The sequence below is a fragment of the Anomaloglossus baeobatrachus genome, chromosome 7 (assembly GCF_048569485.1).
Source record: "Anomaloglossus baeobatrachus isolate aAnoBae1 chromosome 7, aAnoBae1.hap1, whole genome shotgun sequence".
In the NCBI taxonomy this organism is placed as follows: domain Eukaryota; kingdom Metazoa; phylum Chordata; class Amphibia; order Anura; family Aromobatidae; genus Anomaloglossus; species Anomaloglossus baeobatrachus.
In genome coordinates this window covers 227144090-227159294 of record NC_134359.1, presented here as the reverse complement: position 1 = coordinate 227159294, position 15205 = coordinate 227144090, and the positions used below count along the sequence as shown (strand labels likewise).

The window sequence follows — 15205 nt, the reverse complement described above, 5'->3', positions numbered from 1 at the left end:
TACCCGATGTTTATCTTAGTTACCAGCCTCCGCAGCTGCCAGACGCCGGCTCCTGCTCCCTTCATTTGTCGCTCTCTCGCTGTCACACACAGCGATCTGTGTGTCAGTGGGAGAGCGCCTTTGAAGAAAACGAACCAGGGCTGTGTGTAACGAGCAGCGATCTCGCAGCAGGGGCCAGATCGCTGCTCAGTGTCACACACAGCGAGATCGCTAATGAGGTCACTGCTGCGTCACAAAAAGCGTGACAGAGCAGCGATCTCGGCAGCGAGCTCGCTGTGTGTGAAGCACCCCTTACACTACAAGCTCTATTGTGGAGGAGTTCAGGAGACTTGATCTCTGCTAGAAGAAGAAAAAACCAAAAACAAAAAACTGAAGCTACCATATTTTTCAGATTTTAAAGACGCACTTTTCTTCCCAAAAATTTGGGAGAAAAATGGGAAGTGCGTCTTAAAATCAAAATATAGCGGTACCTGGGGGTCCTGTTGGGCGGGCGGCAGCCAGCACCGACAGGCACCCGGCTGCTGCCCGCAAGCACAGGCACCCAGCCGCTTGCACGCAGGGTAGGCGGGCAGCCTGCTGGCTGACACTCTGCGTGCGGGGCGGGCGGCTGTGCAGCAAGTTACCCAGTTTGTCCGCGGTCCCAGTTTCAAATGATGGTGTCGGGAGCGGGCGCAGATGGAGCTCTTGGATGAGAGCTCCATCTGCGAATGCACCGCTCTAGGCGCCATCATTTGAACTGGGACCGCGGACACTGGGACACTCACTGCACTGGCCTGCTGCACGACTCACCTGCCGCCACCACGGACCCCGCAGCTCCTGCCACCCCGGACGCCACTGTATCTGCCACCACGGACGCCGCTGCCACTGACCCGCCGCGCCTGCCAGCACAACCTCTGCCTCCTGTGACCCCCGCTTCACCACTACTGCTGCCCCCCTCCGGTAACAGAACACCGGAGTATAAGACAGACCCCATTTTTCTTTTTTTTTTACCTTTTTTATGTCTAAATTTGGGGTGAGTCTTATAAAGCGAAAAATACGGTATATAGATGACAGAAGATATAATTGGTGAGACCAGAACTGTACATGAGCAAAGCATACACAGAAGATTATTGTGAATTCCACACTTAGATTAGCTTGATAAAAGCTTATTCGGGCTAGTCACAACCACATAGGTAGAGGAGATGAATCTGAAAAATTGAGAAGTCAGGGCTGCTGGGAAATTAGTTTTAACACACACACACACACACACCCTTTATGTTAGCTTTACTCTGTATCTTAACAAGAAACATACAATTACTTTGCTTTGTGAAAAACAAAGGGATTGTGAGAATAAACTATGAAAATACTTACTGTTTTCTGCCATATCCAGTGCTGCTCTGGTCTTGGTCCTCTCATATGTGACTTCAGCCCTTTCCTGCCGTCTCACACCATGGAGCATTAGTTCCCTTCTTAATTTAAGTCTATGAGAGCCTCGTGCTAAATCTAAGATTCTAAATTCAGAAACTGGTTTAAAGAAAATACTTTGAAGGATCTGACCGGGGTCCATAGCTGGAGATAAGACTAATCCAGCTCCACCTAGGATGGCTTTTCTGGCACTGGTCTGTGTTTAACAGGTCGTTTGTTATGTAAGAGACCTGTCCATCGCCTCTAACAGCGCTGGGAAAAGCCATCTGAGATGAAGCTAGAGTAATCACTCTGAAGATCTGATCGGGGACCATATCCAAAGTATATTTTCTCTGAAACTTTGGAACATTTCAGAGGAAAAATGTACAGTACAGACCAAATGTTTGGACACACCTTCTCATTCAAAAGAGTTTTCTTTATTTTCATGACTCTGAAAATTGTAGATTCACATTGAAGGCATCAAAACTATGAACACATGTGGAATTAAATACTTAAGTGTGAAACTGAAAATATGTCTTATATTCTAGGTTCTTCAAAGTAGCCACCTTTTCCTTTGATTACTGCTTTGCAGACTCTTGGCATTCTCTTGATGAGCTTCAAGAGGTAGTCACCGGAAATGGTTTTCCAGCAGTTTTGAAGGAGTTCCCAGAGATGCTTAGCACTTGTTGGCCCTTTTGCCTTCACTCTGCAGTCCAACTCACCCCAAACCATCTCAATTGGGTTCAGGTCTGGTGACTGAGGAGGCCAGGTCATCTGGCGTAGCACCCCATCACTCTCTTTCTTAATCAAATAGCCCTTACACAGCCTGGAGGTGTGTTTGGGGTCATTGTCCTGTTGAAATATAAATGGTCCAACTAAACAAAAAACGGATGGAATAGTATGCCGCTGCAAGATGCTGTGGTCGCCATGCTTGTTCAGTATGCCTTCAAATTTTGAATAAATCCCCAGTGTCACCAGCAAAGCACCCCCACACTATCACACCTCCTCCTCCATGCTTCATGGTGGGAACCAGGCATGAGTCTATCCGTTCACCTTTTCTGCGTTGCACAAAGACACGGTGGTTGGATCCAAAGCTCTCAAAATTTGGACTCCTCAGACCAAAGCACAGATTTCCACTGGTTTAATGTCCATTCTTTGCGCTCTTTAGCCCAAACAAGTCTCTTCTGCTTGTTGTCTGTCCTTAGCAGTGGTTTCCTAGCAGCTATTTTACCATGAAGGCCTGCTGCACAAAGTCTCCTTTTAACAGTTGTTCTAGAGATGTGTCTGCTGCTAGAACTCTGTGTGGCATTGACCTGGTCTGTAATCCGATCTGCTGTTAACCTGCGATTAATGAGGCTGGTGACTTCGATAAACTTATCCTCCGCAGCAGAGGTGACTCTTGATCTTCCTTTCCTAGGGCGGTCCTCATGTGAACCAGTTTCTTTGTAGCGTTTGATGGTTTTTGCCACTGCACTTGGGGACACTTTCAAAGTTTTCCCAATTATTCGGACTGACTGACCTTCATTTCTGAAAGTAATGATGGCCAATCGTTTTTCTTTACTTAGAATTTGTATTATGACAAGAAAAAAAAAAAAGCAGTTAACAGTCTATTCAGTAGGACTATCAGCTGTGTATCCACCAGACTTCTGCACAACACAAATGATGGTCCCAACCCCATTTATAAGGCAAGAAATCCCACTTATTAAACCTGACAGGACACACCTGAGAAGTGAAAACCATTTCCGTTGACTACCTCTTGAAGCTCATCAAGAGAATGCCAAGAGTGAGCAAAGCAGTAATCAAAGCAAAAGGTGGCTACTTTGAAGAACCTAGAATATAAGACATTTTCAGTTGTTTCACACTTTTTAAAGTATTTCATTACACATATTTGAATTCATAATTTTGATGCCTTCAATGTGAATCTACAATTTTCAAAGTCATGAAAATAAAGAAAACTCTTTGAATGAGAAGGTGTGTCCAAACGTTTGGTCTGTACTGTACCTTGCTGCAATCATAAAGCCAGGATCTGATTCATGCTGCCCACAGATTAGGCAGCATGAATCAGATGACCGGTTTAAATTAAAAGGGGGTTTTGCCCAACTTAAAAATGTATCCCCTATTTACAGGATAGATAACTTGCTGATTGCTAGAGGTTTCTAAGCTGGGATCCCCACTGATCCCGAAAAGGAAGCCCCATTTGAATGCAGCGCACCAAGCGCACCACTGCTCCGGTCATTGTTGTTGGGATTGTTGAGACTAAATACAGTATGCGTTGCTATCTCTTTATTTATAAAAAAAATTCAAGTAAGTTGGACCTCTGTTCTCGGAATCAGTGGGGGCCAGCAGCGGGACCTCCTACATTCAATGTTACAAAGTATCCAGATATATGATAACCTGCTAAATCTAGACAACCCCTAGCATCACTCAAGTAAAAAGAGTTTAAAAAAGGGGTTGTCAACTACTTTTACATTGATGGGCTATCCTTATGATCGGCTATCAATGTCTGATCGGCCGAAGTCCAACACCTCCACCAATCAGCTTTTCTTGGTACTGGCTTCAGTTCCGAATCTGCCCAGTCAACTAAATGCAGCCGCGGCCGGGTACTGCACATCCGCCTCCTATTGATTTGAATGGAAGGTGGATGCGCAAGTATCCGGCCGCTGTCAGTTGACAGGGCAACTACAGAACTGAACATTTCCGGCTGCCAACATGAACATCTGATGGGCGGGGTGCCGGACTGAGGCCGATCAGACATTGATGACCTATCCTAAAGATTGTCCACTACTTTTACATTGATGGCCTATCTCTTTAATAAAATCCTGAGAGCAGTCATTAAATTACACTGTCTGCAGTAAGGGAGGCATTACTATGCTGACAATTTACCCTTGCTAATAGCTACACATTTAGAAACAATGAGCTCACATACAGTTTGTAATCAGACTTACCCAATACAATTTTCTGGGTCATCCTCACAATCGATGTCGCATCTGTAACGCTCCCACGTCATCCAACCCATGGGGGGTGTCCTGACTAATCCATTGTCCAACGAGGAGACGAGCGATGACAGGGCAAGGACTATGCCCACAAATAGCAGATGCATTCTGTCCACCCGTATCCTATAAATATAGAACAATTCATGAATATTATATTATATTATATTATATTTATATATATAAAATTTACGTTTCTTTGCAGTGGTCATACCGGTCAGGCGGAAGTCGAAAAAAAAAAAAAAAAAAAAAAAAAAAAAAACAAACCCAAAAAAACCCAAAACACACTTTTCTCCTCAGTCTTGTGAATGGAGGCTTATGGGAATGTTACAGCACACATCTGGAAAAGCTCTTAATGTATTGTGCAGACGCAATGTGCACCTAACCTTACAGGTGTAAGGGAGTCACAACACAACACACACCACTGACCAATATTACCTAACATTACAATCGTGACCGAGAGTTTTGGCACCCTTTAAATGTTTCCAGAAAAACCAACCATTTCTCCCAGAAAGAAATTTGTGATTGCACATCTTTCATACACATGTTTATTTCCTTGGTGTGTATTGGAAGGCAAATTTTACACAAAACCCCAAAATGGGCAGGACAAAATTGTTAACACCATTTCAAAATTGTGGGTAAAGAACTTTGTTTCAAGCATGCAATGCTTCTTAAAATTCACCTGTGGCAAGTAAAATGTGTTGACAATGTAAAAATCAGACCTGAAACCAGATAAGTTGACTCAATCTTTGCATTGTGTGTGCGTGCAATAAGAAGAGAACTGTGAACTTGAGAAGGAAAATTGTTGAAAAATATTAAACAATCTCAATGTTACAAGTCCATCTCCAGAGATCTTGATGTTCCTTTGTCCACGGTGCACAAAATAATCAAGAAATTTACAACCCATGACAGTGTAGCTAATCTCTGGATATGGATGGCAGAGAAAAATGTATGAAAGGTTGCAACGTAGAAATGTTCAGATGGTGGATAAGCAGCCCCAATCACATTTCAAAGTATTTTAAGCTGTCCTACAGGCTTAGGGAGCACAACTGTCGACATGTGAATAAAATGAAATGCTGTGACAGGAGACCCCACTGCTGACACGGACATAAAGCTAAACTGCAGTTTACCAAAATGTACATAAGCCAAAATTCTTCTGGGAAAGTGTCTTGTGGACAGATAAAGACCAAAAATACAGCTTTTTGGTAAAGCACATCATTCTACAGTTTACCGAGAACGGAATGAGGCCTACAAACAAAAGAACACACTACCTACAGTCGCATTTGGTGTTATGCTGCCTCTGGCACTGGGTGCCTTGATTGTATGTGTGACGCCCTGGTAAAACCAGGTAGTCACAGAAAGAGTTAATCCTCCTTGGCAGCTACACAATCCCCACACAGATGTACAGCACCCAATCAGGCCCTACTCACCCCCTCCCCAGGAAAAGGGAGGGGGTGAGAGGAGCTAAGGGAGAGAGAGGAGTCAAGTTACAGTTGTGCAGTAGGCAGTAGTGATGGGCACTCCAGCTCTTTTTGTTGATCCGGTTCCTATGGCTCCGTTCACCAAAAAGAGCTGGATCTTTCAGCTCGTTCTCGGCTCCTTATTAAATATGTGTTCACCCCAGGTGAACACCTATTTAAGATTATAGAAACGCCGCCAAAGCCCCGCCCACCCACGGCTAAGCCCCACCCACTTACAAGTGGCAATTTGATTGCTGAGTAGGCGGAGTTTAGCCGCGGGTGGGCGGGGTTTTGATGGCGAAAAGAGCAGTTAAGATATTTCACCGGCTCACACTGGTGATCCGTCTCCCGTCGTTCACAGAAGGGAGTCGGATCTTTGTGTCGGATCGTTCGTGACCGATACATCACTAGTAGGCAGTGGAGAGCTGACAGGGGGGGTTTGGAGCTCGCCAGAGAGAAGGTGGTAGCCACGGTTGGAGCCCTGGGCTACCGGAGTAGGTGGCTGTGAGGGCTACAGGCGACGGAGATCCGGCAGTGGGGAACCTGAGGCGACCGGGACAAAGTTGTAGGCCGCCGGTGCTGGGAGAGGGACCCAATCCGGAGGCCATTCAAACGGACTAGTCCAAGCAGGAGAGAGACAGACAGTGTGGAAGAAAGGGCCCCTGGCTGTACATCTGGGTGTGGGACCCGAAGACACCCGCCAACGGTGACCGGTCATTTGGCAAGTTGGTTTACAAAGGACTCTGTTTTCTGACCTCACACACTCGCCTAGCTTCATCCAACACCAGGACAACCAAACTGAGTTTCCTGCTCCCTGCAATCCCTGCCACCACCACAACTCCCAATTGGGATCCGGGATTACAACTCCCCTACCTGTGGAGGGGATCCCACCTTGCTGCCCCACACCATCAGTCCCGAGCACGCTCCCCAGAGGCAGCGGCGGTGCCACCATCTCATCACCACAACCCACGGGTGGCGTCACAGAATCCCCCTTTACATATTCCCCTTTTGTTGTGGAGCCTGGGATCACAGACCGGGTCACGCCACCGTGATACCTCTAGAAGCGACCCCATTGGCCCGGCTCTGAGTACCCCCTATTCCTGGGCGACAGATTTGCAAGGCATCATGAAATCTGAAGACTACAAGAAACTTTTGGTCAAAATATAGTGCTCAGTGTCAGAAAGCTGGGTTTGCATCCTAGGTCATTGGTCTTCCAGCATGACAAGGACTTCAAAACATACTTCAAGAAGCCCCCAGAAATGGATGGAAACAAAGTTCTGGAGAATTCTGAAGTGCATAAATAGAACAGAAAAGGGCAGAAAACATAACCATTACTAATTGTTATAAGGGACTAAATCCAGGGTACAACCATAACAAACAAGAGAAGAAATGGGAATCATAGTCCAAGTACAGGTAAAGAGTCTGAACTAAAATCTTGCGTGAATATAAAAACTTTTTATTCCAAAAATTTCATTTTAGCAAGGTTTAGATTGTGTCATACAAATATGAAATACAAAAATGACTACAGGTTCAGACAAGGAGGGATCCTGACAAATAACACTGGGGTCCAAAATCAGACATGGGATAAGAGTTAAAAATCCAAAATTTCATCTAAACAGTTTGCCCCACACAATATCCATCCATGTTAAAAGCCACAAGGGCAAATAATCCCATATTTAGAACATGGATACACTGTGGGCTTCTATATAATCATAATAGGATGGACTTTCTTCCATGAGGGGAAAAAAAAAATAAAAAAAATCGGAGGCATTACACAGTTCAAGGTCAAAAAAAACGTCAGCATTGTCAAAAGCCAGGGAAATGTTCCCAGGCCTAGTATGCAGCGGTTCGCTGATTAAATTCACTTACCCATGTCAGGGTGGATGCCAGGGTGGAGAATGTGCCCGTTTCGTATAGCTACCTCGGGGGGCCGTGGTGTAATGTGTGTGTCAGGTAAGGGGCAGGTTTAAATGCATACCTGGGATGTACGTGGGATGCACAAACAATCTGTTTCCTGGCCTTGCATTGTTTGGATGTTATCCGACTCTGCCTGTGATATGTTGTAATCAGTTCCAATTATCCTACCTTACATTGTGATGTCCGTAGCGGTGTGACGCATGCGCGGTGTTGCCCTGTTCACGTTCGCCTCTGCCGGCTTCCGTACAGGGTGACGCGGGTGTCTGTGTGACGACACAGTAAACACCCGCGTCATTTCCGGGAATGCCCGATGACGCGTCTGCCAGGATCACGCCCCTTCTGCGTCTAATCAGCTGCCGCCACGTACATCCCAGGTATGTAATCCCAGACACACACACACAGCTAAGTGGACTTTTAGCCAGAGAAGCAGAAGTGTGATAGGATGTCCATGTCACATGTCCCTGCATTATAAAAACGGGTATCTGCCCGTCAGGACGCCATTATCTGCCTTCTGCGTCTGGGTGTCAGTCACCGCTGGCGTAGCTCCTGTCTCAGATACTGCTATGTACGCTCTACACACAGCGCTATACAGAATAGGGATAGAAGTTTCTTTTAGCCCTTGTAAGGGCTAATAACAGCAGGCCCAGAGCCATAGGTAACAGTCAGGTCCGTGGAAACAGATTTTAACAGCTACAGATAAGAGCGTCTGTGTAGCTAAGGTCAGGGATTTTCTTGCTGCATTTTCCCATTAGGAGGGATATAAAGTGGGGCTTCCTTTCCTCTACACAGACCCACAACCCTGCCACTGTACCCTCCTGCCCTTTGCACACTCAAGCTCATTGTTACTAAGCCATTATACTAGCAAACACTGAGGAAACTTAGTGGCATCCTAAAAGTGGCTGTTGGACTTCTGTATTGTCCCACTAGTGCAAAGATATTTGCAGCACCTCTGCATTGCGCACTGAAACTCATTGTTACTAAGCCATTCTAATAGCAAACTGTGCTGCCAGTTTAAGGGCCGTAGTTGCATTGTCAGGGAAAGTTATTGTTGTTTATTCTGCTGTTAATAAAGCTAGGCCACCGCTGCAATCTACACCACCTCTCAATTTTTACTACCACATTTTAAGTGCACAATCTTGTCGCAATCAAAATGAGTGGCAAAATGACAGATGCTGGTGGAAAGGGTAAGAGGCGTGTTGGAAAAGGAAAAAAAGGGTTTGTCCGTGGGGAAGGTGGCAAAGCTCCATTCACATCTGCTGAAGATAGACCATTTTCCAGCAAAAGTAAGAGGTCTACTACTTTCCGTGGACAATCAGATGTGCTCCCTTTTTTACGGACACGAACAACTGGAACAAAGGTAGATGGCCAAAAAAGGAAAATGCTTGAATGGATCTCAAGTGGTCCAACAAGTGCCCTCTCCGCCACCTCAACTACCGCATCCAAAAAAACACCAGTCCTCGGAGTTGTCATCCCAATCACACTTGCTTTCTCCCAGCTCTGAAGTCTCCATCCGCCCTGCACAGTATGGTGGAACAGAGATGGCTGAGTCTGCAGAGCTGTTCAGTCACACTATAGCCTGGGAATCAGAGGTCTGCTCCCAAGCTACAGTGAGTACAGACCAGGAAATGGTCTGCAGTGATGCCCAGAACCTTTGTGACTGATTCAGGCCGTGAGGACCAAGTTTCTGAGCATAATGTTGACCCTTATTCACAAACTGAAACACCTGTTGTAATAGACAATGAGGAACATACTGATGACGATGAGATGCAGATACCAGATTGGGATGACAACTTAAATATTCGTTCAGGGCAGGAAGAGGCTCGGTCTGAGGGTGAGGGGAGTGCAAACAACGCTTGATGAGGAAGTTCTAGATCCCACCTACTGTCAACCCACAGTCAGGCACTCGAGGAGGTCAACAGAGGCGGTGGAGGAGGATGCTACTGACAACGAAGTTACCTTGCGCCTTCCTGGACAGAGGAGTAGTACTGGTAGCACGTCTACAACTGCATCCTCAGCCACCACTCTGCCTCTGAGCACTAGTCGGGTGGGGAGGGGGGGGGGGCTCAGCATGCCCTCTAAGCCTTGCCTAGTCTGGACCTTTTTGGACATAGAAAAAGATCGCCCAAATCATGCGATATGTAAAATTTGTCGTGATTCTTTTAGTAGAGGGCAAAACCTCAGCAGTTTGACAACTTCTTCCATGAATCGCCACATGAATAAATATCATATATCCCAGTGGGAAGCTCACCGTGCTGCAATGCGGCCTAGTGGAGCGGACCATCCACCGCCTGCCCCTTCCAGTGCATCTGCGCGCTCTTCATCTTCTAGGACTGTGGGGACAGCTGTCACACCTGGTTTTCCACGCACAATTTCCACCACTGTAACCGCAACAGGCAGTTTGCTTGGTAGGTCGTCAGTTGGTTTGGAAGTGGAAACAAGTGCGTGTGTACAGCTCTCTCAGACATCGATAGCATCAACGTTGGATGAAGGCAACATCATGTCTACGCCTGCACTTTCCTCACAAACCTGCATTTTTCCAGGGACACCCTACTCAACACCGTCTACACACAGCAGCCAGATCTCTGTCCCTCAGATGTGGACAAATAAAAGGCCATTTCCTGCGACCCATGACAAAGCTAAGAGGTTGACTTTATCCCTCTGTAAGCTCTTGGCTACCGAAATGCTGCCTTTCCGCCTGGTGGACACACAGGATTTTAGAGACCTTATGTCTGTCTGTCGCTGTGCCCCAGTACCAGATGCCCAGTCGCCACTACTTCTCTAAGAAAGGTGTGCCTGCGCTACACCAGCATGTCGCACACAACATCACCGCTTCCTTGAGAAACTGTGTGTGAACGGGTGCATTTCACCACCGATACTTGGACCAGTAAGCATGGACAGGGACGTTACATGTCGCTGACTGGGCACTGGGTAACTATGGTGATAGATGGTGAAGGGTCTGCTGCACAAGTCTTGCCGTCCCCACGACTTGTGGGTCAATCCTCTGTCTGTCCAAGTTCCGCCACTGCTTCTGCCTCCTCAACCTAGTCTGTGTCCTCCACCTCCGCCCCAAGTCTGCCTGGTCAGGCCACCAGCGTTCTCACTGCGCAGAAGGAATCACGCACCCCTCATTACTATGCTGGCAGCAGAGCGCAACGGCATCAGGCGGTCTTTAGCTTGAAATGTCTTGGAACTAAGAGTCACACAGCGGCTGAGTTGTGGGCAGCTCTGGAGACTGAGTTTGGTAAATGGTTGTCTCCACTCAACCTGCAGCCTGGTAAGGCCGTGTGCGACAATGCTGCAAACCTGGGTGCGGCCCTTTGCCTGGGCAAGGTGACACACGTGTCTTGTATGGCTCATGTGTTGAACCTTGTTATCCAGCAATTTTTAAACACACTATCCCGGCCTAGATGGCCTTCTGAACAGGGTCCGAAAACTGTCTGCTCACTTCCACCGTTCAACCACCACTGCTGAGCAACTTGCATCGCTCCAGAAGTATTTCGGCCTGCTGGTTCATCGCCTCAAATGCGATGTGCCGACACGCTGGAATTCGACTCTCCATGTTACAGCGACTGTGGCAGCACCGTCGAGCCCTGGTGCAATAAGTCATGACGTATAGCCTGGGCCAACGAGATGCAGAGGTGGGGCAGATCACCCTGATGGAGTGGTCTCAGATCAAGGACCTATGCACCCCTCTGCACAGTTTCGACATGGCGACGAATATGTTTAGCGCTGACAATGCCATTATCAGCATGACAATTACAGTCATTTACATGCTGGAGCACACGCTAAACACTATTCGGAATAGGAAGGGGAGGAACTACAGGAGGATTCATATGCGCAAGAGACAACATCACCAAGGTCCAGACGTTCATCACCAACGCGGCAGGCATGGGACCATGGGGGACAGGGATCAACAAGGGCGCCTGGTAGCAGGCGAAATGTTGAGGAAGGTGCAGGAGAACATGAAGAAATGGAGGACGAACTGTCCATGGACATGGAAGACTCAGCGGATGAGGGAGACCTTGGTCAAATTTCAGTTGAAAGAGGTTGGGGGGTGATGTCAGAAGAAGAAAGAACGGTTAGCACCTCTATGCCACAAACACAGCGTGGACTTGGTCCGCATGGCTGCGCAAGACACATGAGCGCCTTCTTGCTGCACTACCTCCAACATGACCCTCGTATTGTCAAAATTAGAAGGGATGATGACTACTGGCTTGCCACACTATTAGATCCCCAGTACAAGTCCAAATTTTGTGACATAATTCCAGCCATAGAAAGGGACGCACGTATGCAGGAATATCAGCAGAAGCTGTTACTCGATCTTAGCTCGGCTTTTCCACCAAACAACCGTGCAGGTGAAGGGAGTGAATCTCCCAGTTGTAACTTGACAAACATGGGACGGTCTCGTCATCTTCAACAGTCTACCCATACCAGTAGGACTGTATCTGGTGCTGGTAACAGCAATTTTATGGAATCTTTTCATAATTTTTTTAGACCATCCTTTGCAAGGCCACCAGACACAACAAGTCTGACACATAGTCAACGGCTGGAGAGGATGATACAGGAGTATCTCCAAATGAACATCGATGCCATGACTTTGCAAATGGAGCCTTGCTCATTTTGGGCTTCAAATGTTGAAAAATGGCCAGAGCTCTCCAGTTACGCCTTGGAGATTTTGTCGTGTCCAGCTGCCAGCGTTGTCTCTGAACGTGTCTTCAGTGCTGCTGGGTGTGTGCTGACAGATAAGTGCACGCGTCTGTCCAGTGACAATGTGGACAGACTAACGTTCATCAAAATGAACAAGTCATGGATCCACAAGGAATTTACTACCACTGTGTCATCCTGGGGAGAGTAAATGCTTGTGGATTTGGAATGTGCTTGACGCAAATCAAAACATCCTGTTTGCAACAGGGGCACAAGTGCTGCCAATGAAGGGGTGGGTATCTTTGTGGCCCAATTTTTGGAAAAAAGGGAGACTCCGTTTGGAGTAACCCTTGCTTACAGTGTTTCTAAAAATGATCCAAGATGAACAAAGCTGGGATCAGGAAAGACTTTGCTACCTACCCTGGTGTCCTCCTGGGGACGGTTAAGGATGGCGTATTTTTGAATGTGCTTGATGCAAATCTACCTGTGAAGTGTACAACTGGGGCACAAGTGCTGCCACTGAAGGGGTGGGTGTCTTTGTGGCCCAATTTTTGGAAAAAAGGGAGACTCCGTTTGGAGTCACCTTGCGGTGTTTTACATGATTTTAGAAGGGCATGCCATGCCTATATCTGTATCGCGTCCTCTTTTTCCTCGTTACGCTGTTTTGTTTTCGCATGAGAATTTGTTCTTGTCACTTCCCATGTGTTTGTGTTGTGAGTTGTTTGTCACCTTTTGGACACCTTTGAGGGTGTTTTCTAGGTGTTTTTATGAGTTTGTGATTGCCTCCCATTGTTTCCTATGCGGTTCGCCGAACCGAACTCGAACGAGACCTCTGTTCAGCGAACCGAACTTGAGCCGAACCACGGCCGGTCCGCTCATCTCTAGTATTTACATGGGCAAAATGGCAGTTTGAAAGAAAAACCTGATTTACAGGTTCGTCCCCAAGACTTCGTAAGATGAGCTCACCATTCAGCTGTCAAACCCAACACACAAACATACTACTATATACAGCTACTCGTCACAATCTGGCTCCTGCACTGTCGGATGTTGACTGAGCACAATCCGGCTGTGGTCAAGGTGTGGCTCACGGAAGTTTGAGATCTTAAAACCTTAGCAGAAATTCCTAAGAGATAAAATAGGGCTTTACCTTTCATCCATATTGAATATGGATTTTAAAATTTAGCATCTTTGCAGCATGCATCTTTTTTTTCTGTATTTTTTTGTCTTTTACTATGAGATTTTTATTTCTTTAGTTTTAGTAGGCAACCTGTTTAACCACTTCCCAACCAAGCCAAATTTCCATTTGTTTTTTCCTCACCCATAACTTATTTTTCTTTCCACACAGACGTATGAGGGTTTTGAGTATACACTATGAAATTGCAAAAAAAACTAAATTCTTACATTTTTATTACAAATTGTTTTTGGTTACGATGTATAATTATTTTGATATACTGGACTTTTATGGATGCAGTGCTACCACATGTGCAGATTTTTTTTTTTATTACGGTATTTGTTAATCAGGAAAACAACAAAAAAAAAAAACCACGATTCAAATACCATGGAGGTCTTTAAAGGGAACCTATCAGGTCCCATATGCATTCTGACCTACAAGCAGGGTGATTTGTGGCCTAGAAACCCCTTCCTACCCATCCCTGTGTTGTAATATTATGTAATATGAATGTATAAAAAAAAAAAAAAAAAAGTTTTATAACTCATGTGTTCCCTATGTAAAGGATCAGAGCTTCTAGTCCCCTGGGCATTGCATCACCCCGTGGGCGTTTGCATGCTTTCCGTGGTATCACGCCCCTGTGGGCGTGATGCCATGGATTTACATGAGCAACGTTACCGTCAGCTCCTTGTTATCCGGGTGCTTGCTTGTCTGCTTCAGACGCACAATGCGCATGCTCGGAAGAGTCCTGTGGTTCCAACCACACGCAGAGCGCATCTGAAGCTGACAAGCAAGCACTCGGACAACAAGGCTGCGGGAATGGCAAGAGCACACGTATGGGATCTCAAGGAGCTGACTGTGATGTTGCTCATGTAAATCCATGGTATCCTGCCCACAGGGGTGTGATAACACGGAAAGCATGCAAATGCCCACAGGGCAATGCGCCACCCAAGAGGCTAGACCAGGGGTCTCAAACTCGGCTGGGTGTATGGGCCGCACAGAGGGGAAAAAAAAATAAATTGGGAGGGGGGGGGGGGGTGTTGCATTCATTGCAGGACAAAGGGGCATTTTTTATTGGAGATAGAGATATATATATATATATATATATATATAAAACACACCTTTGGATCACTGATTTTGAACATTTTTCACTTGTTTATTATAAGAAATATGCACATTGTTTAAGTGTGAGAAAAAAAATTGATGGTAAAAAAAAAAAAAAGCCATGCCTTGTTTTGAGGGTTTTTTTTTTTTACATTTTAGCCCTTTTTTTGTAACTAATAGTGGCCAACATCTTTTAATAATGTTCCCCATCTTGTTGTAATGTGCCCATCCTTGTCCTCTTGTATTGTGCCCCATCTTAGTCCCCATCTTCTAGTTATGTGCTCATCCTTGTCCCCATCCTATAGTAATGTCCCCAGCCTTGTCCCCATCCTATAGTAATGTGGTGGTGGCTGAAAGGGGGCAGTAGCTATAACTTACCGATCGCTCTCCTCAGCTTCCACAGACACTGGAGTGAAGCTGAGGGGAGCGCTCTCCGGCCCCAGATCCACAGTGATTGGAGAGATCGGTCACAAGGCCGGTGTCTCCAATCAGAGCTGGGGGCGGGTGAAACTGAGGTCATCCAGCTCCAGCCAATGATC

General features: G+C 46.3%; 1 protein-coding gene across 1 annotated transcript in view; it reads right to left on the bottom strand.

Moving 5' to 3' along the window:
* Nucleotides 1-15205, bottom strand: part of NAGA (alpha-N-acetylgalactosaminidase) — a 52052-nt gene that overhangs the window by 22789 nt on the left and 14058 nt on the right. The window contains exon 2 of the mRNA XM_075317931.1: nt 4329-4499. Coding sequence (XP_075174046.1) covers nt 4329-4483 — 155 coding nt within the window. The 5' untranslated portion in view covers nt 4484-4499. The remainder of the gene's footprint in view (nt 1-4328; nt 4500-15205) is intronic.